Raw genomic sequence first — 24,411 nt, forward strand, 5'->3', positions numbered from 1 at the left:
CCTCGATGCCTGGCCGATGTCTTCCTGAACCGCCGGCACCACCGGACGTTCAACCGCGTCTGGTGCCGTACGACGGACCGGCAAGGCGGACTCGGGCTAGGGCACAACAATTTTCATGAAGACGTTTTTTTCTCAACACCGAGCTCGCCCGGTGTTCCCCTCTGCCGCGGTAATGTCCCGTTGTAGGGACGCTCGGAAAGAATGGGACGCTGCACGAGTCGAGAGAGAAAAAAAAAAAGAAAAAAAAAAAATTTTTCCATTTATTTTTCTTTCTGCATACACATTGCTATTGTCACTCGCCGGTTTGTATATATTGTTCTATTGTCGCGGTGGCATTGGTTGATGGTTGCTGATGGTAGTGTTCGCGTCGTGTTGTGTTGTTACGTTAGTTGTTGTTCTTGTTGTTGTGTTGTGTTACGGGGCACACAGGGGGGTTTGTATATTTTTATAGCAGCCGGGTCGGCTGCGAGCTATGTGGTAGGGGGTGATGTAGTGGTGGTGTTGACGTGCGCCGACTGTGACAGTGATGGATCACGGGGCGGCGCGGGGTGCGGGGTTGGGCACGCGTTGTGGGCGTGGTGTGGACGCGCGCGCCGGGAGGGACAGATGACGGGGCGGCGCGGCGTGGGTGGTGAGGCACGCTGAGATGTGGGAAAACAGGATCGTAGCCAGCGCCCAGTGATTGGTCGAATAAGATGGGTGCTCGCAGCGACGTCCGCAGGTGGGGTATAAAGGGGGACGCGCGAGAGCACTCGGGGAGAAGTTACCCAGTTGAAGACCAGAAGACGGAGCTGAAGACCTAGTGCCCCGAGACCCCTAGTCCCGCCGTCCTTGTAGGGACCGGGGCCCTGTGTGGCTCGGAGGCGAGACTGTGGGACCCAGGGTCCGACGCCCACGTGGGTCGGGCTGGGGACCCACAGTCAAGACGGACACCCCGGGCAGGGAGTGTCCCGAGTAGCTCAGTGGGCGTTAGTCGCCAGGGTAGCTAGGTGGGTGTTGGTCACCCGAGTAGCTCAGGGGCGTTAGTCGCCGAGTAGCTAAGTGGGTGTTGGTCACCCGAGTAGCTCAGTGGGCGTTAGTCGCCGAGTAGCTAAGTGGGTGTTGGTCACCCGAGTAGCTCAGTGGGCGTTAGTCGCCAGGGTAGCTAAGTGGGTGTTTGTCACCCAAGATACTAAGTGGGTGTTTGTCACCCGAGATACTAAGTGGGTGTTTGTCACCCGAGATACAAAGTAGGTGTTAGTCACCTGTGAACGAGTTTGGTAAAATAAAGAGTGTGTTACCCGTGAAGTCGTCTCCCGCCGAGTTACTACATTACACATGCATGTCGACAGAATGCCCTCACCCGTTCCCAGCGGCGATGAAGTAGTTGCTGGTGCTGCCATTGAGGTTGTTGCAGCTGTCGATGTCGGTGGTGGCGGCGATGATGGCGTTGAATATGGCGCCGGCCATGTTGTCGTTTCTGCTGTTGCCGGTGTGGTGGCTGTAGTGGTGGTTGTGTTTGGTACGTCTGTTGTGGTGGTTGTGTTTGGTGTGGTTGTTGTGGTTGTTGTGTTCGGTGTGGTTGTTGTGGTGGTTGGGTTCGGTGTGGTTGTTGTGGTGGTTGGGTTCGGTGTGGTTGTTGTGTTGGTTGTGGTCGGTGTGGCTGTTGTGTTGGTTGTGGTCGGTGTGGCTGTTGTGGTTGTTGGGTTCGGTGTGGTTGTGTTGGTTGTGGTCAGTGTGGTTGTTGTGGTTGTTGTGTTCGGTGTGGTTGTTGTGTTGGTTATGGTCGGTGTGGTTGTTGTGGTGGTTGTGTTGGGTGTGGTTGTTGTGGTGGTTGTGGTCGGTGTGGTTGTTGTGGTTGTTGTGTTCGGTGTGGTTGTTGTGTTGGTTGTGGTCGGTGTGGTTGTTGTGGTGGTTGTGTTTGGTGCGTCTGTTGTGGTGGTTGTGATTGGTACGTCTGTTGTGGTTGTGTTTGGTGCGTCTGTTGTGGTGGTTGTGTTGGGTAAATCTGTTGTGGTGGTTGTGATTGGTACGTCTGTTGTGGTTGTGATTGGTACGTCTGTTGTGGTGGTTGTGTTGGGTGCATCTGTTGTGGTGGTTGTGTTGGGTGCATCTGTTGTGGTGGTTGTGTTGGGTAAATCTGTTGTGGTGGTTGTGTTTGCTACGTCTGTTGTGGTGGTTGTGTTGGGTGCGTCTGTTGTGGTGGTTGTGATTGGTACGTCTGTTGTGGTGGTTGTGTTTGGTGCGTCTGTTGTGGTGGTTGTGTTGGGTGCATCTGTTGTGGTGGTTGTGTTGGGTGCGTCTGTTGTGGTGGTTGTGTTGGGTGCGTCTGTTGTGGTGGTTGTGTTTGGTGCGTCTGTTGTGGTGGTTGTGTTGGGTGCATCTGTTGTGGTGGTTGTGTTGGGTGCGTCTGTTGTGGTGGTTGTGTTGGCTGCGTCTGTTGTGGTGGTTGTGTTGGGTGCGTCTGTTGTGGTTGTGATTGGTGCGTCTGTTGTGGTGGTTGTGTTTGGTGCATCTGTTGTTGTGGTTGTGTTGGGTACGTCTGTTGTGGTGGTTGTGATTGGTACGTCTGTTGTTGTGGTTGTGTTGGGTGCATCTGTTGTGGTGGTTGTGTTGGGTGCGTCTGTTGTGGTGGTTGTGTTGGGTGCATCTGTTGTGGTGGTTGTGTTGGGTGCGTCTGTTGTGGTGGTTGTGTTGGGTGCGTCTGTTGTGGTGGTTGTGATTGGTACGTCTGTTGTGGTGGTTGTGTTTGGTGCGTCTGTTGTGGTGGTTGTGTTGGGTGCATCTGTTGTGGTGGTTGTGTTGGGTGCGTCTGTTGTGGTGGTTGTGTTGGGTGCGTCTGTTGTGGTGGTTGTGTTTGGTGCGTCTGTTGTGGTGGTTGTGTTGGGTGCATCTGTTGTGGTGGTTGTGTTGGGTGCGTCTGTTGTGGTGGTTGTGTTGGCTGCGTCTGTTGTGGTGGTTGTGTTGGGTGCGTCTGTTGTGGTTGTGATTGGTGCGTCTGTTGTGGTGGTTGTGTTTGGTGCATCTGTTGTTGTGGTTGTGTTGGGTACGTCTGTTGTGGTGGTTGTGATTGGTACGTCTGTTGTTGTGGTTGTGTTGGGTGCATCTGTTGTGGTGGTTGTGTTGGGTGCGTCTGTTGTGGTGGTTGTGTTGGGTGCATCTGTTGTGGTGGTTGTGTTGGGTGCGTCTGTTGTGGTGGTTGTGTTGGGTGCGTCTGTTGTGGTGGTTGTGTTGGGTGCATCTGTTGTGGTGGTTGTGTTGGGTGCGTCTGTTGTGGTGGTTGTGTTGGGTGCGTCTGTTGTGGTGGTTGTGTTGGGTGCATCTGTTGTGGTGGTTGTGATTGGTGCGTCTGTTGTGGTGGTTGTGTTTGGTACGTCTGTTGTGGTGGTTGTGATTGGTACGTCTGTTGTGGTGGTTGTGATTGGTACGTCTGTTGTGGTGGTTGTTGCTGATGCTGTTGAAGTATCCACTGATGGTGACGACATCGGTGGGACGACAATGACAATCGCAAACAAACACGATATTAAAAGAGCATCAGCATTGTCGTGGATCATTCTACAGTGGCTAGGAGATGTTAACTACCTCGCCTGGTATACAGGAGGACATCGGTTCGATTCCCTACCCTGACGCCTTGTGTATATTTGGAGTTTCTATGTCTTTGTCTCATCATCATCACAGTGGCTAGGAGATGTTAACTACCTCGGCTGGTATACAGGAGGTCGTCGGTTCGATTCGGACCCTGACGATGTCTGGTGCTGTATATTTGGAGTCTGCGTCTTTCTGTCTTCCCGTGGTCACGCGGATTTTTAGAATCAACGTCACTCGACATCTATCCCGATGGCTCTTTGCCTTCACTGCAGCCTGCATCCCTTTGGTTCTCATTCGTTACAGCAAAAATATAATAATGCTAATGAGGGGCCGTCCATAAATGACGTCACGCGATTTTGGACGATTTTTGACCCCCCCCCCCCATCGTCACACGGTGTCACAAAAAGTCAGACCCCTCCCCCCTCAAATATGCCCTTACACCAGGGGCGGTTTCTTCATTAGGGCGATTGGGCGACGCACCACCAATGTCATTCAACCACAGAGTCACGCTAGCCGTCACTGTGCCTCTGGATATAGTCCAATCAGCGTCATGTCACGTTCTGTGGAGTACCGCCTCTTTTTGGGCGATTTCACTCCGGCTGAGAATCGCCCCGAGTGGCCCCATAGACTTACATTCAAAGATGGTTTTTTTCGAACGGGGGGCGCTGCAATGCATTCTCTATGGCTTCCGGGAGGGCTCGCACTAACGTGCTTACGTCATCATACGTGCTTACGTCATCACACGTAAGCACGTTTCATCCAACAATATAATTTGTCGCCACCTAGTGGAATCTTTAATAAAATAAACTTGAGTGGATTGTAATAATAGTGAGTATAGAAACAAACAAGATGTATTGTAAGAGTCACTTTATTTTTCATTAATATTAAAGAAGTGAAGTTGCCTTTACATGCTTAAGCTGTTAATTTATCCATTGCATGGGTGGACCTTATCCTTATCAATCATCCAGACATTTGCCCCCCCTGAGAGATTTTGCAGGAGCCGCCACTGCCTTACACACACCCCCGGTAAAATAGAAATTAGATTTTAGTTAGTTCAACTTTCAGTCGAGAACTTTTCCACTCTACTCTTTAGTTCTTTCGGTAAAGTCACGTAGGTTAAAAAATTTAACCAAATAGATTAAATCACGACGTTTCGAAGGCAACACAAGCCTCTGTCTTCAGGTGGAACCGTCACAGCTATAATGACTGTAACAGGAGAGGTTTTTAATTTTTATATTTTTTGCTGTGACGCTTCCAGCTGAAGACGGATGCTTGTGTTGCCTCCGAAACGTCGTGATTTAATTGATTTCTTTTCCTTTTTTAACCTACGTGACTTTACCGAAAAAAACAAAGAGTATGTGGTTCCTTGCAGTCACGAAAGCTTCAAATCGAGAATTAACTTTTCCACTCACGCGTTTGACACGAGGCGTGCGGCACGTGAAGCGAGACCAGCAGCAGGAGGAGGATCCACGCGAATTCCATCGTCCTCCGAACTCCGGAGCGACTCGGCTGACCTCTGGCGCACGCGACGGGAGAGAGAGAGAGAGAGACAGAGAGGGGGAGACGAAATGATGAACGAAGCCAAGTGCCGACTACACCGAGCATCTTCGTGTTTCCTCTGATCGTAAAGAAGAGAGAGACGTGGGGGTGGAATCATCGGCGTGGTGCCAACGATGACCGCAGCCAGCCACTCACAGGGGGTGATGACTTCGTACTCCAATATTTGAGGCACCGCAGCCTCAGCAGGGTCATCCTCACTTTGTCCCTTTTGACTTTTGACTTTGAAACAACTTTATTCCTCCAGCGGCAATTGCGCTGGAGTCATTAGTCATAAACGGTTCCTGGTGACAGGCAGAAAAAATTTACCCGTAAAAACAAAGTTTTTCACTATAAATCCTTTATATGCGTGGCGTCGGTTTTATTTTATTATTCATTTCAGTTTTTCTTGAGTAAGAGTTTCATTTTTATCACATTGGTATTTTAAATTAAATATGAAAAAAAAAATTCCTAAAAAGTGGGAAATTTTTGTAAAAAAATTTCACGAAAATAAATTGTCACGCACAACGAGTCTGTGTGCAAAATGTCAGCTCGATTGGATCACGGGAAGTGGGTTAAAAAACTGTAATAAAAGACTTGACCACGATCTCTGGCTCAGTGTCCTTTATTTGGTCCGTACTGTATTACCCACACGGCTGTCTCCTCTTTGCTCAGTCCCCACAGTACTGACTCCGATGTCTCTCTCTTCTCCACCAGCAGCCCCTCTGTTGGCCTCTGTCGCTCCTGTAGCCCCCACAGCAGCTCCGCTGCTGTTACTCACTCTCAGCCCCCCTGGCTGTAATCGCTGCTGCACTTCTCCCTCTTGCTTACTCCGCAGCGCTGACAGCCTCGTGCTGTCTCTCTCTCTCTCTTCGTCGCTCCTGCGACTCTGCAGCCACACCGCTGCCTCTAACACACAGCCTTCCTGGCTGTACTCTCCGCAGCTTCTCACCACCCTTTAGCTCCCTGCTATTCTCCGGGGTTGGCTCCCGCTGGCCAACGGTGCCCCCTCCTCACGTTCGCCCGCGCGGCCCCACTCTTTTCCATTCACACCCCGACTGACTTCTCTTTCCGGTTTACCCACTTAAGGACCCCAACCTTTCACCCACGTCACCTGGCTCCGCCTCCCCGTGACGTCACATCCGGAAGGTCGCTCACGCCCGCATTACAAAACGACCGAAAGATTTGCACGGTCGTAAGCGCGCAAGCAAGTGAACTTAATATAAAGGATTTAAAAACCACGGCACACTCGCCGCCACGTACGCTGCCCACCGCAGCCACCCCGTTAAAGGGTAAACATCTTCAAAGCGTGGCACCTTCTACAAACAGAATGAGGGTACCCCTACGGGCTCCCCCTCTATCAGATACTCTGCTCCCCTTCACTGGCAAGACCACTTCAGCAGTACTTAACTCAACCCAATTGGTCTCTATGGTCAAGGACATGGTACTGTCTCCTGACGATATCCTCATCAGTTTTGATGTGGTATCTCTGTTTACCAAAGTCCCAGTGCCTGACACCTTAACAATAATTGAAGACTTGGTCCAACATGGACTGAACTCGGATGTACCTGCGCTGGTTAGGCATTGCCTCACCAACACTTACTTTACCTGGAATGGCACCTTCTACAAACAGAATGAGGGTACCCCTATGGGCTCCCCCTTGTCACCAGTGATAGCCAATGTTTTCATGGAAAAGTTTGAATCAGACGCCATCCAAACGTCCACCCTGCGTCCTTCCCTGTGGAAGAGGTATGTAGATGACACTTTCGTCATTTGGCCACATGGCCTCCCAGCATTGAACCATTTCCTGGACCACATCAATTCCAGGAGCCACGCCTCGCACAATCCGCGCAGCATCGCCTATCAAGAGGAATTTAGCATATTTATGGTAAATGCTAAATTCCTCTTGATATTCAAATTATTTTGTCAAGGCGCCCTTCCCCCCTCCATCCCAGCTTAAATAGTCGCTCCAAGCCTGGGGCGTGTCATTCAGACGCTGTCTCCTCGACAGACCTGCTCTCCACCTGAGGACGGCTGCTTGCGTTGTGGCCGAAACGTCGTGAGAATTATTTTATAATGTGTTATTTTTATTATTTTATTATTTCCATTCTACGTGACTTTACCGAAAGAACCAACAAACTAACACAACAACACCAAGCAGTTCTATAGAAATGTAGTAGAGTGGTGTAGTGTTAGGAAGTCCATTGGGAGGCTACGCTGTGACTTTTAAATAGTCGTCTAGATTGACAAACTCGTTTGTTCAGAACTGCCGTATAGTGTAGTGTATAGTAATGTATAGTGTATTGTATAGTGTAGTTAGTGTAGTGTATAGTGTAGTTAGTGTAGTGTATAGTGTAGTGTATAGTAATGTATAGTGTAGTGTATAGTGTAGTGTATAGTAGTGTATATTGTAGTGTATAGTGTAGTGTATAGTGTAGTGTATAGTGTAGTGTATAGTAGTGTATAGTAATGTATAGTGTAGTGTATAGTGTAGTGAGTGTAGTGTATAGTATAGTTAGTGTAGTCTATAGTGTAGTTAGTGTAGTGTATAGTGTAGTTAGTGTAGTGTATAGTGTAGTGTATAGTGTAGTGTATAGTAGTGTATAGTGTAGTGAGTGTAGTGTATAGTGTAGTTAGTGTAGTCTATAGTGTAGTTAGTGTAGTGTATAGTGTAGTTAGTGTAGTGTATAGTGTAGTGTATAGTGTATAATGTAGTGTATAGTGTATAGTGTAGTGTATAGCGTAGTGAGTGTAGTGTATAGTGTAGTTAGTGTAGTGAGTGTAGTGTATAGTGTAGTTAGTGTAGTCTATAGTGTAGTTAGTGTAGTGTATAGTATAGTGTAGTTAGTGTAGTGTATAATGTAGTGTATAGTGTAGTGTATAGTAGTGTATAGTGTAGTTAGTGTAGTGTATAGTGTAGTTAGTGTAGTGTATAGTGTAGTGTATAGTAGTGTATAGTGTAGTTAGTGTAGTGTATAGTGTAGTTAGTGTAGTGTATAGTGTAGTTAGTGTAGTGTATAGTGTAGTTAGTGTAGTCTATAGTATAGTGTATAGTGTAGTGTATAGTAGTGTATAGGGTAGTTAGTGTAGTCTATAGTGTAGTGTATAGTGTAGTTAGTGTAGTGTATAGTGTAGTTAGTGTAGTCTATAGTATAGTGTATAGTGTAGTTAGTGTAGTGTATAGTGTAGTTAGTGTAGTCTATAGTGTAGTGTATAGTGTAGTTAGTGTAGTGTATAGTGTAGTCTATAGTGTAGCATATAGTGTAGTTAGTGTAGTGTATAGTTTAGTTAGTGTATAGTGTAGTGTATAGTGTAGTTAGTGTAGTGTATAGTGTAGTTAGTGTAGTGTATAGTATAGTGTAGTGTATAGTGTATAATGTAGTGTATAGTGTAGTGTATAGTAGTGTATAGTGTAGTGTATAGTAGTGTATAGTGTAGTGAGTGTAGTGAGTGTAGTGTATAGTGTAGTTAGTGTAGTCTATAGTGTAGTTAGTGTAGTGTATAGTATAGTGTAGTTAGTGTAGTGTATAATGTAGTGTATAGTGTAGTGTATAGTAGTGTATAGTGTAGTTAGTGTAGTGTATAGTGTAGTTAGTGTAGTGTATAGTGTAGTTAGTGTAGTGTATAGTGTAGTTAGTGTAGTCTATAGTATAGTGTATAGTGTAGTGTATAGTAGTGTATAGTGCAGTGTATAGTGTAGTTAGTGCAGTGTATAGTGTAGTTAGTGTAGTCTATAGTGTAGTTTATAGTGTAGTTAGTGTAGTGTATAGTGTAGTCTATAGTGTAGTTAGTGTAGTGTATAGTTTAGTTAGTGTAGTGTATAGTGTAGTTAGTGTAGTCTATAGTGTAGTTAGTGTAGTGTACAATGTAGTTAGTGTAGTGTATAGTGTAGTTAGTGTAGTTAGTGTAGTGTATAGTGTAGTTAGTGTAGTTAGTATAGTCTATAGTGTAGTGTATAGTGTAGTCTATAGTGTAGTGTATAGTGTAGTTAGTGTAGTGTATAGTGTAGTGTATAGTGTAGTGTATAGTGTAGTTAGTGTAGTGTATAGTGCAGTGTATAGTGTAGTGTATAGTGTAGTTAGTGTAGTCTATAGTGTAGTGTATGGTTGTGTATAGTGTAGTTAGTGTAGTCTATAGTAATGTATAGTAGAGGCCGACCGAAATTCCGTTTCGGTTTCGGAGCCAAAAGTTGGCAAATGGCCTCTTTCGGCTTACTTTTGTTTTCGACCGATAGTCAATTCTTAAATTTCGGTCTGGTTTCGGTTTCGGCCAAAACTGATATTGACTTTCGGTCATCAACCGAAGATCTATTTTTAGAATATAAAGCTAGTGCTACGTCTATCACTCTGCCTATCGGCCGGTCAGTCCGCGCTGGCAATCCTATGCGATAGGCTGTAAACACACACACACGCACATCAGCAGCAGCAGCTTGGGAGCGAGGTTACAGCCACAACCATGGTCTGCTAATGTTTATACGGCCGGTCAACGGACGGCAGCCTGCATATTCTTAGGTTTTTTCGGTAAAGTCACGTAGGTAAAAACATAAAAATTAATACAAAATAAATAATAATAAAATCACGACGTTTCGGAGGCAACACAAGCTTCCGTCTTCAGGTGGAACCGTCACAGCCACGACAGCTGTATCAAGTAAATGAGAGATTGCAGGAGCTACCACTCCGTTTATATAATGGTTGGAGAGGGGGGAAGGGCCAAGTACAGCACACTTTTTATTCATATGGTAAGGTGAGGCTTAAGAGGGTGAGCCTTTGTTATGGTTTGTGACAACTAAACATGGTGAACATGGTAAACATGGTATACCTGTAATAGTTGTCTGTCAAATAATAAATAAGATTGGTCAAATAAGTGTAGTTAAATCTTTTTTGCATGGTTAATCACATCTTTCCAATGATTACTCAGTTTGTAACCATCATCACGGTTGAAATTATGCCTGCATTTCCATCCGTGTGTAATGTGAGGATATATCCGGGTTGCTGACGGATCACAACTCGTCACGATGATTGGCTCTGCCGGTCCTGGTCCATAGCCAATGGGGGGAAGCCTAGGGGCGTGGCCCTGACGTAATGGCAAGGTGACAGCTGTAAGTAGATGATTGGTTCTGCTGGCTTTAGCCACAGCCAATGGGGAGACGAGTCAGGGGCATGGTCCCGGGAGCCTACGATGGAGTCTGGAAGATTCCATAGAGGCTAACCAGGATTGGTGGAAAGGTACCACGTGACCCGGGTGTTAAATAGGAGTGAAGACGAACAACACGTGGTCAGATCTGGAACGAACGGAGGGAGAGGCCACGCGGGAGTGGGGTCCAGGCTGCCACGTGGCTGCGCGTGTCTCTCTCTCTCACGCTGTCTGTCAGCAGCGTGAAAGAGTAAGATGGGAGTGTTGTTAACGAAAGACAAATAAAGATCGGATTCCAGAAGTCGCTTCCACGACCTTTATTACACGTGGCTGGATTATCTTTGGCGGGACGACAACAAAGTGACTCTGTTGTCTGTTCCCAGCCGCCTGCCTGCCTTGGCTTGATGTGTTGCGTTCGCTTCAGTCTACACGCGTGTTGATACCGAAATTCGAAGTCTGACAATATTGATATTCAGTTAGTTAATAGTTCCGTAGCGAATTAGTGATAGCGAAATGACGAATCTGAGTGAAGTAGAAAATTTAAGTTAATGAACGGAGCAGTTAATCACCGTGAAGAATGTTGAAACACGTGGTGTGGGATTACTTCACTAAAGTCGATTCTGATGCAAGCAAGGGGCAGCAACCTGCTGGGCGAGAATGCGGAAAAACTGTTGTTTCTTAACTACAACGTTCGTTTGTTTGGATATAATTACTAAGTAAGTAACACCTCAAGATTTGATATTTAGCGACTCTTACTGCAGGCTTTGAACGATTAGTTCTAGATTATTTTTTTATTAAAGTAGCATTGCATCATGACATATTTCATAAATCTTGTGTTTGGTAACTTCGGTCGAAAGTGAAGTTAGACTTTCGGTTTCGGCTTCGGTCGAAAGTAAATGTATTCTTAGGTTTTTTCGGTAAAGTCATATAGGTAAAAAATTTTAATGAACATTAATAAAAATAAAATAAAATCACGACGTTTCGGAGGCAACACAAGCTTCCATCTTCAGGTGGAACCGTCACAGCACAATAGCTGTATCAAGTAAGAGACATTCCAAGGAAACAGTCCTTGTATATATACTGGATGAGGGTGGGAGGAGCCAAGGTAGACCCCTGGATTTACTGTATCTTGATACAGACAGAAGCTTGTGTTGCCTATGAAACGTCGTGATTTTAATTTAATTTTTTATTTTACTTTTATTAATTTTATTTTTTTACCTACATGACTTTACCGAAAAAACCTAAGAATATGAATCCTTGCAGTCACGAAAGCTTCAAATCTAGAACGAAAGTAAATGTTTAACTTACGGTCTGGTTTGGGTTTCGGCCGAAACCAGAATTTCAGTTTCGGTCGGCCTCTATTGTATAGTGTGTATTGTATTGTATAGTAGTTTATAGTGTAGTATATAGTCTAAATTGTAGTAGATAGCGCAGTATGTAAGTATGTTGAACCGCTTTTGCACCGTATGTAGCCAACTGTGGCTAATCGGAGGCACGGGTGGGGGGGGGAGTGAAGGACAACAAACTCTACTATACATTACTATACACTACACTATACACTACACTATACACTACTATACACTACACTATACACTACACTATACACTACATTATACACTACACTATACACTACAATATCACGCTACTATACACTACACTATACACTACAATATCACGCTACTATACACTACACTATACACTACTATCCACTACACTATACACTACACTATACACTACACTATACACTACTATACACTACACTATACACTACAATATCACGCTACTATACACTACACTATACACTACTATACACTACACTATACACTACACTATACACTACTATACACTACACTATACACTACTATACACTACACGATACACTACTATACACTACTATACACTACACTATACACTACACTATCCACTACTATACACTACACTAAACACTACACTATACACTACACTATACACTAATATACACTACACTATACACTACACTATGCACTACTATACACTACACTATGCACTACTATACACTACACTATACACTACACTATACACTACACTATACACTACACTATACACTAATATACACTACACTATACACTACTATACACTACACTATACACTACTATACACTACACTAAACACTACACTATACACTACACTATACACTACGATACACTACACTATACACTACTATACACTACACTATACACTACACTATACACTACTATACACTACACTATACACTACACTATACACTACACTATACACTACTATACACTACACTATACACTACTATACACTACACACTACACTATACACTACTATACACTACACTAAACACTACACTATACACTACACTATACACTACTATACACTACACTATACACTACTATACACTACACTATACACTACACTATACACCACTATACACTACACTATACACTACAATATCACGCTACTATACACTACACTATACACTACTATACACTACACTATACACTACACTATACACTACTATACACTACACTATACACTACTATACACTACACTATACACTACTATACACTACACTATACACTACTATACACTACTATACACTACACTATACACTACACTATGCGGCAGTTCTAAACATAAAGTCAGAGCGTAGCCTCCCAATGAGCTTCCGAACATCGGGAGGAGGAAGCAGAAGCAGATCTCAGAATGCAAATCATAGGGGGGTTGGTGACCCAAGTGGTTCCGTGGGGCGATGTTGACAGCCCTTATCAGGGCTATCTCTACGGTAGGGATCATTACCTACCTAGATAAGGAGTCGGCAGCCTTCGAATACCTTCAAGACTTCTTCCCTAAGCTGTCTGAGGCAAAGGTCAAAGCCGCTGTCTTCGTCGGACCACAGATAAAAAAGATCCTGCAATGAATTCCACAAGAAGCTCACTAGTAAGGAGAAAGTGGCTTGGAACAGCTTTGTCGCAGCGGTTCGTGGCTTGCTGGGCAATCACACGTTCGAAAACTGTGTGGAGCTTGTTGAGACTCTGGTGAAGAACTACGGCACAATGGGGCTGTAGGATGTCCCTCAAAGTCCATTTTCTTGATGCTCATCTTGATAAATTCAAGGAGAACATTGGAGCGTACTCGGAGGAGCAAGGCGAGCGCTTCCACCGGGATATACTGGACTTTGAATGCCGCTACCAAGGACAGTATAACGAGAACATGATGGGAGACTACATTTGGGGGCTGATTCGTGAAAGTGTTGTACAGTATAATCGTAAATGTAAAAAAAACTACTCACTTCTAAATCTATTGTAGTAATTTTTTTTATTACTTTAGTATAAATACATGTTAATTTTGATTCATGTTGTATTTTTTTTTTACTTTAGGTGAACGAAAAAGACACAAATTCGCCCGTTTTCTCATTGAAAATAGGTACATTCCAAAATATCACTGCCCCGGTCACAAAAGCAAAGTTTGTGGGAAATAATAGCCATTTTCTGTACTTTTTAGGCTTAAGCAATTACGAAATATCACTTACTACCCAGGAACAAAAATTGTGTTACATAGTGGCAATGAGAATCATAATGAACGCATTCTCTTCGAAACTGAGTGGCCGCCTTTCTCTCCCCAGTGGCGATGTTCACTGCACAACACCGCCACTCATTTGAGGCTGAGTCGACCTAGGGGAGGAGGCCCAGCACCGGGGTTCAGTTAATCGCCGTCACCGGTGTTGGGAATCGAACTCGGGTGACCGGGTTGGTAGCGCAGCGGCGCTGAGCACTACACTGCAAAGACAAAGATCCCCCGTGTAGCCTGTAACAGACTGTTGGGGCAAGTGCTGTTAGCGATTAGCACCTACAAAGTCCTGCACTCTGTCACACACACAGGGAGGAGGTGGCCAACACGAATACGACCCAGCCGCCTTTGTCTCCCCCCATGGCGATATTTTTACGCACCGTGCCAGGTAATAATTTGAGGCTGAGTCGACCTAGCGGAGGCCCAAGACCGGTTCAGATTTTCCCCACTGGTGTTGGCCATGAGCGAGAATCGAACCCGTGTCGCCGGGTTCGTAGTGCAGTGCGGCGCTAACCGCTGCACTACCGCTCCCCACTACACACTACGCTACACACGCGTGTGCGAACGTACGAACCTCACACACACTCGACAACAGCCACCATTCGCCAATAAGTGGTGGTGATATCACCACAGCGCTTGTGCCAGGCTATGTGCACGTTGAGGCCACGTGAAGTTTCGAACGCCCGCTGGCAGGACCTCATGGGGAAGACCCAAGTGTCATGGTTCGACTGACTGAGATGACTGGCCAATGCATCACCTGTGCCCCCTACTGTGTCAACTTGCTGTGTTTTAGCCGCACGGCGTTCCGCTCGTTGTTGTGAGCGTCGCTCCTCTGCCCTACGTTGTTGTTGGAGGGCGACTGCTTCCAACTGCCCAGTAGCGTCCTTCACGAGCCTCCTCCACAAAGGCCGATCTTGACACCACTGGTACCAGTCATCGGCAAGTCCACTCAGCTCCACATCCTCCTGTACCACATCACTCCATCTCTTCTCTAGCCCATGCCGCCCCCGTTTTAGCCCCCTCTATCTGGCTGAACAAAAGCTGTTTAGGCATGCGGTGGCTGGGCATGTGGGCTATGTGACCCAGCCAATGCAGCCTTGCCTACCGGAGGAGCTCACTGGCCAAGAAGACCTGAAGCTTTATGTGGAGCGACAGACCAGGTAGCTTCCACACAGCATTACGCTCGACTGATTCGGAGTGAGAACTCTGCTATCAAACCACAGCCGGTCATGAGCACACTGCCCAGGTATGGGAAACTCTCCACTATCTCCCCAACTGCCCCACAACCAATCGGGAGTTGTGGGGATGTAGTGTCTGATGGTACAAAATATCCAGGCAGGTGCTTAGTTTTGGTGGGGCTGATGGTAAGGCCCCACCTCTTAGTGGCATGTTCCAAGTTCAGTAGCAAGTCCAACTCCTCCTCTGAGTGAGCAGCAATTACCAGATCATCGGCATACATAACGTGGTTGAGCAATAGGGAGCCATTCCTTTGATGACACCCGGGCATCGATCAGCCTCCCATTGTATCTGTACCAGATGGAAATTCCTCCGGTACAGCTATTGAAGGCTTCACGAACTACGTGGTCGAAATAGATGTTAAATAATGTGGGAGCCAGAGGACATCCCTGTCGCACCCCAAGGTGTACAGGGAATGGCTCTGACTCCCGGCCACATAGTTTTACACGAGCCCGCTCACCATCATGAAGGTTCTTAATGATCGTGAGCAGAGGGTCAGGGACTCCGAAAACACGAAGAACAACCCAGAGCCCAGGCCTACTGATGGTATCATAGGCCTTGACCAGGTCAATAAAGCAGAGATATAGGTCTTGTTGGAAATCCCTACACCTCTGCTGTAGCAGACGGATAGAAAATATAGCATCTGTGCAGGACCGCCCTTTCCAGAAACCACATTGGGACTCCGCAAGCCTCTCCTCAGCGTGCCTAGCAAGGCGATGTTGAATTATCCTTGCCAGGACCTTTCCCGGCACACTGAGGAGTGAGATGCTCCTGTAGTTGTTACAGTCTGTGCGTAACAACTGCAGGGGGAATCTCACTCACACACACTCACTCACACACTCACTCAAACACTCACATACTCACTCACAGACTCACTCAAACACTCACATACTCACTCACAGACTCACAATCACTCACTCACCTGCTTCGGGTGCAATGCGTCTTCGCAGAATGCAAACGCGAGGTTTGCCTCGCTCCCCACACGTCCGCCCACCCCTCCACCCCCATCACTGCTAAACCCGGTCGCTTTATTATAAACTCCCCACTCGTGCCACCTTCACAGACCTGACCCCTCCCGCTACCCCCATCCACGTTGAGGGCATGCGTGAATTACTTCGCTCGATCGCTTGCGTGCCATGCGAAGCATGGCAGTAAGACCATTCCTGTCTGAACCCACGCGGTTTGCCCCGTATTCTTGTACAGGGAAGTTGAGTTTTCAGGTCCATACGGGGCATTGCCGCTGCATTATGTCCAAAAAATAATAATTGTCTAATTGTTTGTGGTTTCTCCATTGTGATCGGACTTTGTAGGATGAACGTTGAGATTTATAAGCTGCACAGAGTGGCCAATAAGGTCTGAATTGATCTATAATACGGTGGGCATTGATAAGGGTTTGACAGGTATGTCTTTCTCTATCTATCTCTCTATGTTTCTATCTCTCTTGATCTCTCTACTTGTACCTCTCTCGATCTCTCTCTCTAGCATACCTGTCAACCCATATAGTTTACCCCGTATATTGGTTTAGCCATGTTTGTTTGTTGTAGTACAGAGTTAGACTGATGGCCTTAATCTAAGTTGTCTTGTGGTTGTTGTTGTTGTTTAACTTGCATCCCACTGGGATTTTTGCACACAGCGTTGGTGTACGGTGTTTTTCTGCAATGTTTTGCTGTCTTTTCTTGGATTTCTGTTTGCACTCAGTCACAAATTCACTTTAAGATGTTTTTTTGTTCATATTTTTGTTTTTTGTTTGTTGCGGTTGCACCCGATTCAAGAGCCGAATGGCTCACAGGGCTATACCTAATACATGAACTTGAACTTGTACAGGGCAAATTGAGTTTTCAGGTCCAAACGGCGTACAACCTTTTCAATGCGGGCAAAAATAATCATTGGTCTATTTGTTGTTGTTGTTTCTTCTTTATGATGGGACTTGTAGGATGAACGTTGAGATTTCTAAGTGGCACGGGTTGACCAATAAGGTCTGAATTAGTTTGTGATAAGGTAGGGAACTGATAAGGGGTTCATACTCTTAGTTTTTTTCGGTAAAGTCACGTAGGTAAAAAATTGTTATAAAAATGTAGATAAATAAAATAATAATTTAAAAAATCACGACGTTTCGGAGGCAACCCAAGTCTCCGTCATCAGGTGGGACCGTCACAGCCAGATTTGCTGCATCAAGTGAGGCGAGGGGTTGACAGATATGTAGTGGTGAGTGGGGTGCTGAGTGTACTAGTGGGTGGTGAGTGTCTTATTTGCTTATATTTCTCCCTTGTGATGGAACTTTGCAGGATGAGCGTTGAGATTTTTCAGTAGCATGTGGTGACCAATGAGATGTGAATTGGCCTGTGATAAGGTCGGCACTGATAAGGGGTCGGCTGCTATGCCTGAGTCACGACAACCGGTTTACAGGCGAATCTGATGGAGTTTGATAAACGGGGAGTGAGTGGGGGGAGATTGAGGGGAGCGGAAGGTGAGCCAGGGTGAGAAAACAATCCGACTCACACAGACGTAGACTCACACAGATTCACTCACACAGTGAGACGTAGACTGACTCACACAGAGAGACGTAGACTCACATAGAGACCCAAAGACTCACACAGATACCTATTTTCCTCACACAGAGACCCATAGACTCACACAGATGCCCATAGACTCACGCAGAGACCCATAGACTCACACAGAGACCCATAGATTCAAACAGAGACCCATAAACTCACCCTAACATAAACCCGTAGATTAACTCACACAGAGACCCATAGTCTCACACAGAGACCCAAAGACTCACATAGAAAACCGTAGACTCACACAGAGACACATAGACTCACACAGAGACCCATAGACTCACACAGCAGAGACCCACAGACTCACACAGAAACCCATACACTCACACAGAGGCCCATAGACTCACACAGAGACCCATTTGCCTCACACGGAGACCCATAGACTCACGCAGAGACCCATAGACTCACACAGAGACCCACAGACTCACACAAAGACCCACAGACTCACACAGAAACCCACAGACTTACACAGAAACCCACAGACTTACACAGAGACCCATAGACTCACACAGAGACCCATAGACTCACACAGAGACCCACAGACACACAGAAACCCACAGACTCACAGAGACCCACAGACTCACACAGAAACCCACAGACTTACACAGAGACCCATAGACTCACACAGAGACCCATAGACTCACACAGAGACCCATAGACTCACACAGAGACCCACAGACTCACACAGAAACCCACAGACTTACACAGAGACCCATAGACTCACACAGAGACCCACAGACTCACACAGAAACCCACAGACTCACACAGAGACCCATAGACTCACAAAAAGACCCATAGACTCACACAGAGACCCACAGACTCACACAGAGACCCACAGACTCACACAGAGACCCATAGACTCACACAGAGACCCACAAACTCACACAGAGACCCATACACTCACGCAGAGGCCCATAGACTCACACAGAGACCCATTTGCCTCACACGGAGACCCATAGACTCACGCAGAGACCCACAGACTCGCACAAAGACCCGTAGACTCACACAGAGACCCACAGACTCACACAGAGACCCACAGACTCACACAGAAACCCACAGACTTACACAGAGACCCATAGACTCACACAGAGACCCACAGACTCACACAGAAACCCACAGACTCACACAGAGACCCATAGACTCACACAGAGACCCATAGACTCACACAGAGACCCACAGACTCACACAGAAACCCACAGACTTACACAGAGACCCATAGACTCACACAGAGACCCACAGACTCACACAGAAACCCACAGACTCACACAGAGACCCATAGACTCACAAAGAGACCCATAGACTCACACAGAGACCCACAGACTCACACAGAGACCCACAGACTCACACAGAGACCCATAGACTCCCACAGAGACCCATCGTTTGATGTCCTTCCACTGCGCCTCTGATTAGCGCGGTTGGCTAAGTTCGGTGCAAAATAAATTCAACATACATACACGTACGTACATTTCACTCTACGTCTCTGCCCCATTCCTACAATTCGTCAAGTATTGTAGGAACGTGAAAGCTATTCACCTCTGATAATGGGCACGAAACCCACGCAGTTTGGCCTTTTCCGGATCGCTACAATTAGCCTGCTATGCCCCCCCCCCCCTCCAAACGGATCTTAAACTTCCTCATTTAACTCTCTATCTATAGGGGTGGCATGGTGGCTAGGAGATGTTCACTACCTCGCCTGGTATGCACGAAGTCGTGGGTTCGATCCTGATCCTGACGCCTGCTGCTGTATATTTGGAGGGTATTAATTCTAGATTTGAAGCTTTCGTGACTGCAAGGATTCATATTCTTAGGTTTTTTTGTAAAGTCACGTAGGTAAAATTTTTTAATTAATTAAAGTAAAATAAAAATAAAATAAAAATCACGACGTTTCGGAGGCAACACAAGCCTCCGTCTTCAGGTGGAACCGTCACAGCACGATAGCTGTATCAACCTCTCACTTGATCAACATCTCACTTGATACAGCTATCGTGCTGTGACGGTTCCACCTGAAGACGGAGGCTTGTGTTGCCTCCGAAACGTCGTGATTTTTATTTTTATTTTATTTGTATTAATTTAATTTTTTTACATACGTGACTTTACCGAAAAAACCTAAGTATGTATACTTGGAGTTTGCAGTGTGTCTCTCTCTCTCTCATCATCATCATCACGGTGGCTATGAGATGTTCACTACCTCGCCTGGTGTGCACGAGGTCGTGGAAACTACCTCGAAGTAGTTCACATCAGTTAACATGCCGTCGAATGATGCCGCAATGCAACTTTTCGCCGGTTAGCGTGTGTGCATTGCCTGCGAGAGTGTTTGTGTATTATTACCGGGGTTGTTCGTCTTGTACCACACGTGCAGTACTTTCATTGTCAAAGTCGCAGTGAATAATGTGACGCAACAACTAATATCTGACATCCTAAATCAAGCGCGGCTATAAAGACAAAGATTCCCCACCAGTACAGCCTCAATGGATTGTGGGGGCAAGTGCTGTTAGTAGCGAGCAGCACCTATGAAGGCTACCGGCACTGTGGCACACACAGAGGGGGTGGGTGGGTGGCCAGCACCACGCCCGGCCGCCTTTGTCTCCCAAGTGGCGATGTTTACTACACACAACCGCAGCAGGTACTCATTTGAGGCTGAGTCGACCTAGGGGAGGCACGTAAGCACGCACGCACGGTGCCGATGAACAAGAATCGCCAGGTGCCGGAAAACCGACGATCGACTGCATGCTGTTAGGTTTTATCGGTAAAGTGACGTAGGTAAAAATAAATAATAAATATAAATGATGCAAATAAATAACACAAATTAAAAACAATGGTGCAAATAAATAATAAATAAAATAAACAATAATAAAGATAGATAATAATAAATAATCTAAATAAAATAAAAACAATATAAATAAATAATAAGTAATAAACTGTGAATAACACAAATAAATAATAAAAATATAAATAATGAAAATTAATATTAAAAATAATAGAAATAATAATAGACATAAAATAATGAATCACAACGTTTCGGGCGCAACACAAGCGTTCATCGTCAGGTGGGACAACCACAGCAAGGAACACTTGTTGAAGTGATGTTGTTCAGCAATTGTTTATTGCTGTGGTTGTCCCACCTGATGATGAACGCTTGTGTTGGCGCCCGAAACGTCGTGATTCATTATTTTATTTCTATTATTATTTCTATTATTTGTATTATTTATTTTCATTATCTAGGTTTATTATTTATTCGCATCATTTTTTTTATTATCACTTATTTGCACCAATTTTTTTTCATTTTATTTTACTATTTATTTTCAATTATTTATTCGTATTATTTATTTGAATTATTTATTGGTATTACCAAATTTAATTATTTATTATGTTGTTTTATTATTTATTTTCATTATTTAGGTTTATTATTTGTTCGTATCATTTATTTTTTTCATTATTATTTATTTGCACCCTTTTTATTTTTATTATCATTTATTTTCAAATATTTATTTTTATTATTCATTTTTATTATTTAGTTTTTATTACTTACTTTTATTATTTATTATGTCTTTTTATTTTTTTCTTTCATTATTTATTTTTCACCTACGTGACTTTACCGAAAAAAACCTAAGAGTATGAATCCTTGCAGTCACGAAAGCTTCAAATCTACGATCGACTGCATCTCCGTTCTGGTTCTTGAGACCTCTGATGTGCACTGATCTTCCAGGCCGCGTTTATAGATTCCACTAGTTCTGAAGCTTTCGTGACTGCAGGAATCCATGCCCTTTGGTTCTTTCGGTAAAGTCACGTGGGTAGAAATAAAATAAAGTAAAACAAATCACGACGTTTCGATCGCAACACAAGCGGTCGTCATCAGACTATTCCAATAGTTTTGTTTTAATGCTACCCCCTATCCCCTCCCTTTGATGCTGCTAATCCTGCATAATGCACGGGCATAATATGACTTTAAACCCCCCGCCCACCTCCTACGCATTTCACAAGTACTACTAATCGCATATCTGCATTTCCCATAAATATGCTAAATTAATCTTGATATGCAAATTATTTTATCAAGGCGCTCTTCCCTCTCCAACCCAGCTTTAATATACGCTCCAAGCTTGGGGTGTTTTATTCAGACTCTGTCTTCTCAACAGACCTGTTCTTCACCTGAGGACGGCTGCTTGCGTTGTGGCCGAAACGTCGTGAGATTTATTTTATTATGTTTTATTTTTATCATTTTATTATTTACATTCTACGTGACTTTACCGAAAGAACCAAGAAGATGTTTTTGTTGTTGTTATGTCTCTCGATGGCGATCTTTTCTCCTAAGCGCACAGATATACGAGGAATGAAAGTAAACCCCAACCGGGAATGCTACGCCGAACTGCCGTTTAACAGCTGAGTTAAATAAGACTCATTACACTGTAAAGTCACGTAGAATGGAAATAATAAAATAATAAAAATAAAACATAATAAAATAATTATCACGACGTTTCGGCCACAACGCAAGCAGCCGTCCTCAGGTGTAGAACAGGTCTGTCGAGAAGACTGAATGACACACCCCAGGCTTGGAGCGACTATTTAACCTGGGATGGAGGGGGAAGAGCGCCTTAACAAAATAATTTGCATATCAAGAGGAATTTAGCATATTTATGGGAAATGCAGATATGCGATTAGTACTACTTGTGAAATGCGTAGGAGGTTTGGCGAGGGCCCGAAACGTCGTGAGAATTATTTTATTGTTTTATTTTTATTATTTTATTATTTCCATTCTACGTGACTTTACCGAAAGAACCAAGAAGATGAATCCCTGCAGTCACGAAAGCTTTAAATCGAAACTCATAACACTGGTCAACAAACAAACAAAAATTCTGGCCTGGACTTGTGCAGCTGTTTTAGACTAATTTCAGGGTGCTGATTCCAAATCTGATCTCAGATTTGCTCTATCACATCTCATTTTTATGCTATCGGCATACCCCATTTTCATTGATTTTACCCGAAATTAACTCTGTCACTTATGATTGCAAGTTGTTGCGAGTCAGTGACTGCTTTAGTGTTAAAATATGGTGCTGTATTTTTAGTATAGTGTGTTTATAATATCATTTTATATAGATATCCACATTTATTTAATATTTTTCTTCTGCAGTTTTTATTGAAAATTTAATATTTGATATCTCAAAAACCCGATGTGATAGACAAAAACTGATGCCAGATTTGAAATCAGCACCCCAAAATTTCCTTAAGACAGTTGGAATACCTTATGCCAGAAAAAGTGTGTTGACCAGTGATAATAAAGGTTTTTTGGGATAGATTGCATAAAGTATAAATGTTGTGTCCTAACCCTCCACCACGTGATACAGCCAGTAAGGTTTGTCACGTAAACAACGCCCCAATTAGTTACTAGGATAGTGTAGTGTAGAGTGTACTGTATAGTAGTGTATAGTGTAGGGTATAGTAGTGTATAGTGTAGTGTGTAGTGTAGTGTATAGTGTAGTGTAGAGTGTAGTGTATATTAGTGTATAGTGTAGTCTATAATGGAGTGTATAGTGTAGTGTATAGTGTAGTGTATAGTGTATTGTATCACGTAGTGTATAGTCGTGTATAGTGTAGTCTATAATGGAGTGTATAGTGTAGTGTAATGTGTAGTGTATAACGTAGTGTACAGTCGTGTATAGCGTAGTGTATAGTAGTGTATAGAGCAGTGTATAGTGTCGTGTATAGTGTCGTGTATAGTAATGTTTAGCGTAGTGTATATTAGTGTATAGTGTAGTTTATAATGGAGTGTATAATGTAGTGTAATGTGTAGTGTATAGCGTAGTGTATAGTCGTGTATAGAGTAGTGTATAGTCGTGAATAGTGTAGTGTATAGTGTAGTGTTTAGTAGTGTATAGTGTAGTGTATAGTGTAGTGTATAGTGTAGTGTATAGTGTAGTGTATAGTAGTGTGTAGTGTATAGTGTAGTGTATAGTCGTGTATAGTGTAGTGTATAGTCGTGAATAGTGTAGTGTATAGTGTAGTGTTTAGTAGTGTATAGTGTAGTGTATAGTGTAGTGTATAGTGTAGTGTATAGTGTAGTGTATAGTGTAGTGTATAGTAGTGTATAGTGTAGTGTATAGTGTAGTGTATAGTAGTGTATAGTGTAGTGTATAGTGTAGTGTATAGTAGTGTATAGTAGTGTATAGTGTAGTGTATAGTGTAGTGTATAGTAGTGTATAGTGTCATATACTACTTCAGCCCACCGCTGTGTTGGAGAATAAATCCACAGCATTTACAATTTGAGTACAAGTGGCGTTTTGCCCGTAATTACATCCAGCATCATCAGGCCCTTTGCCAGAATCGTGAACGCACCTTTATTCCGGAAGAAACTGGACGCGCTTCCAAACCCAACAAGACTCTTTCAGACACGGCCAGGCGAATCCAATAGCCGTCGATAAGCTATGGTCGTGCCAGGCCAGACGAGGCCGTTTTGTCTCGACCCCGCGGCTGACAGGGTCAGGCTCAAACTCCCTCCGTCCCTTGCGGTCTTGAGCCTCCTCATTCACGTGGTGTTCACTTTGCGGAAAGGGGGGCAGCTCCCTTGCTCGGTTGCCGTGCAATTCGTCCAGTGAGCCAGTCTCGTTCCGATTGTATCTTGACGCCAAGGCCGTAGCCATGGAGTCAACATTGGGGGGGGTGGGGGGAATCTTTCAGGGGGTCTGGGGGTCCCCCCACGGAAAAAAAAAATCTAAATTTGAAAACTAATTTTCTGCCATAAATATAAAAAATGCACTAACACATGGGATGGACTTTTTATTTATTTTTTACAATAATGTCTAATAACATTGCT

General features: G+C 44.4%; 1 protein-coding gene across 2 annotated transcripts in view; it reads right to left on the reverse strand.

The window, feature by feature from the left end:
• LOC144737946 (transmembrane protease serine 6-like) overlaps positions 1–24,411 on the reverse strand; it is an 85,322-nt gene that overhangs the window by 28,071 nt on the left and 32,840 nt on the right. The window contains exons 1-3 of one of the 2 annotated variants that reach the window (XM_078620850.1): positions 5,263–5,371; positions 4,980–5,083; positions 1,343–3,448 (exon numbers count right to left, since the gene is read on the reverse strand). The exons of the other annotated variant lie outside the window; for it this stretch is intronic. Coding sequence (XP_078476976.1) covers positions 1,343–3,448; positions 4,980–5,049 — 2,176 coding nt within the window. The 5' untranslated portion in view covers positions 5,050–5,083; positions 5,263–5,371. Of the gene's footprint in view, positions 1–1,342; positions 3,449–4,979; positions 5,084–5,262; positions 5,372–24,411 lie in introns of those variants that run through there. 2 annotated transcript variants of the gene reach the window in all.

This window comes from Lampetra planeri, chromosome 76 (genome assembly GCF_965212315.1).
Source record: "Lampetra planeri chromosome 76, kcLamPlan1.2.h2, whole genome shotgun sequence".
NCBI classification, from domain to species: Eukaryota; Metazoa; Chordata; class Hyperoartia; order Petromyzontiformes; family Petromyzontidae; genus Lampetra; species Lampetra planeri.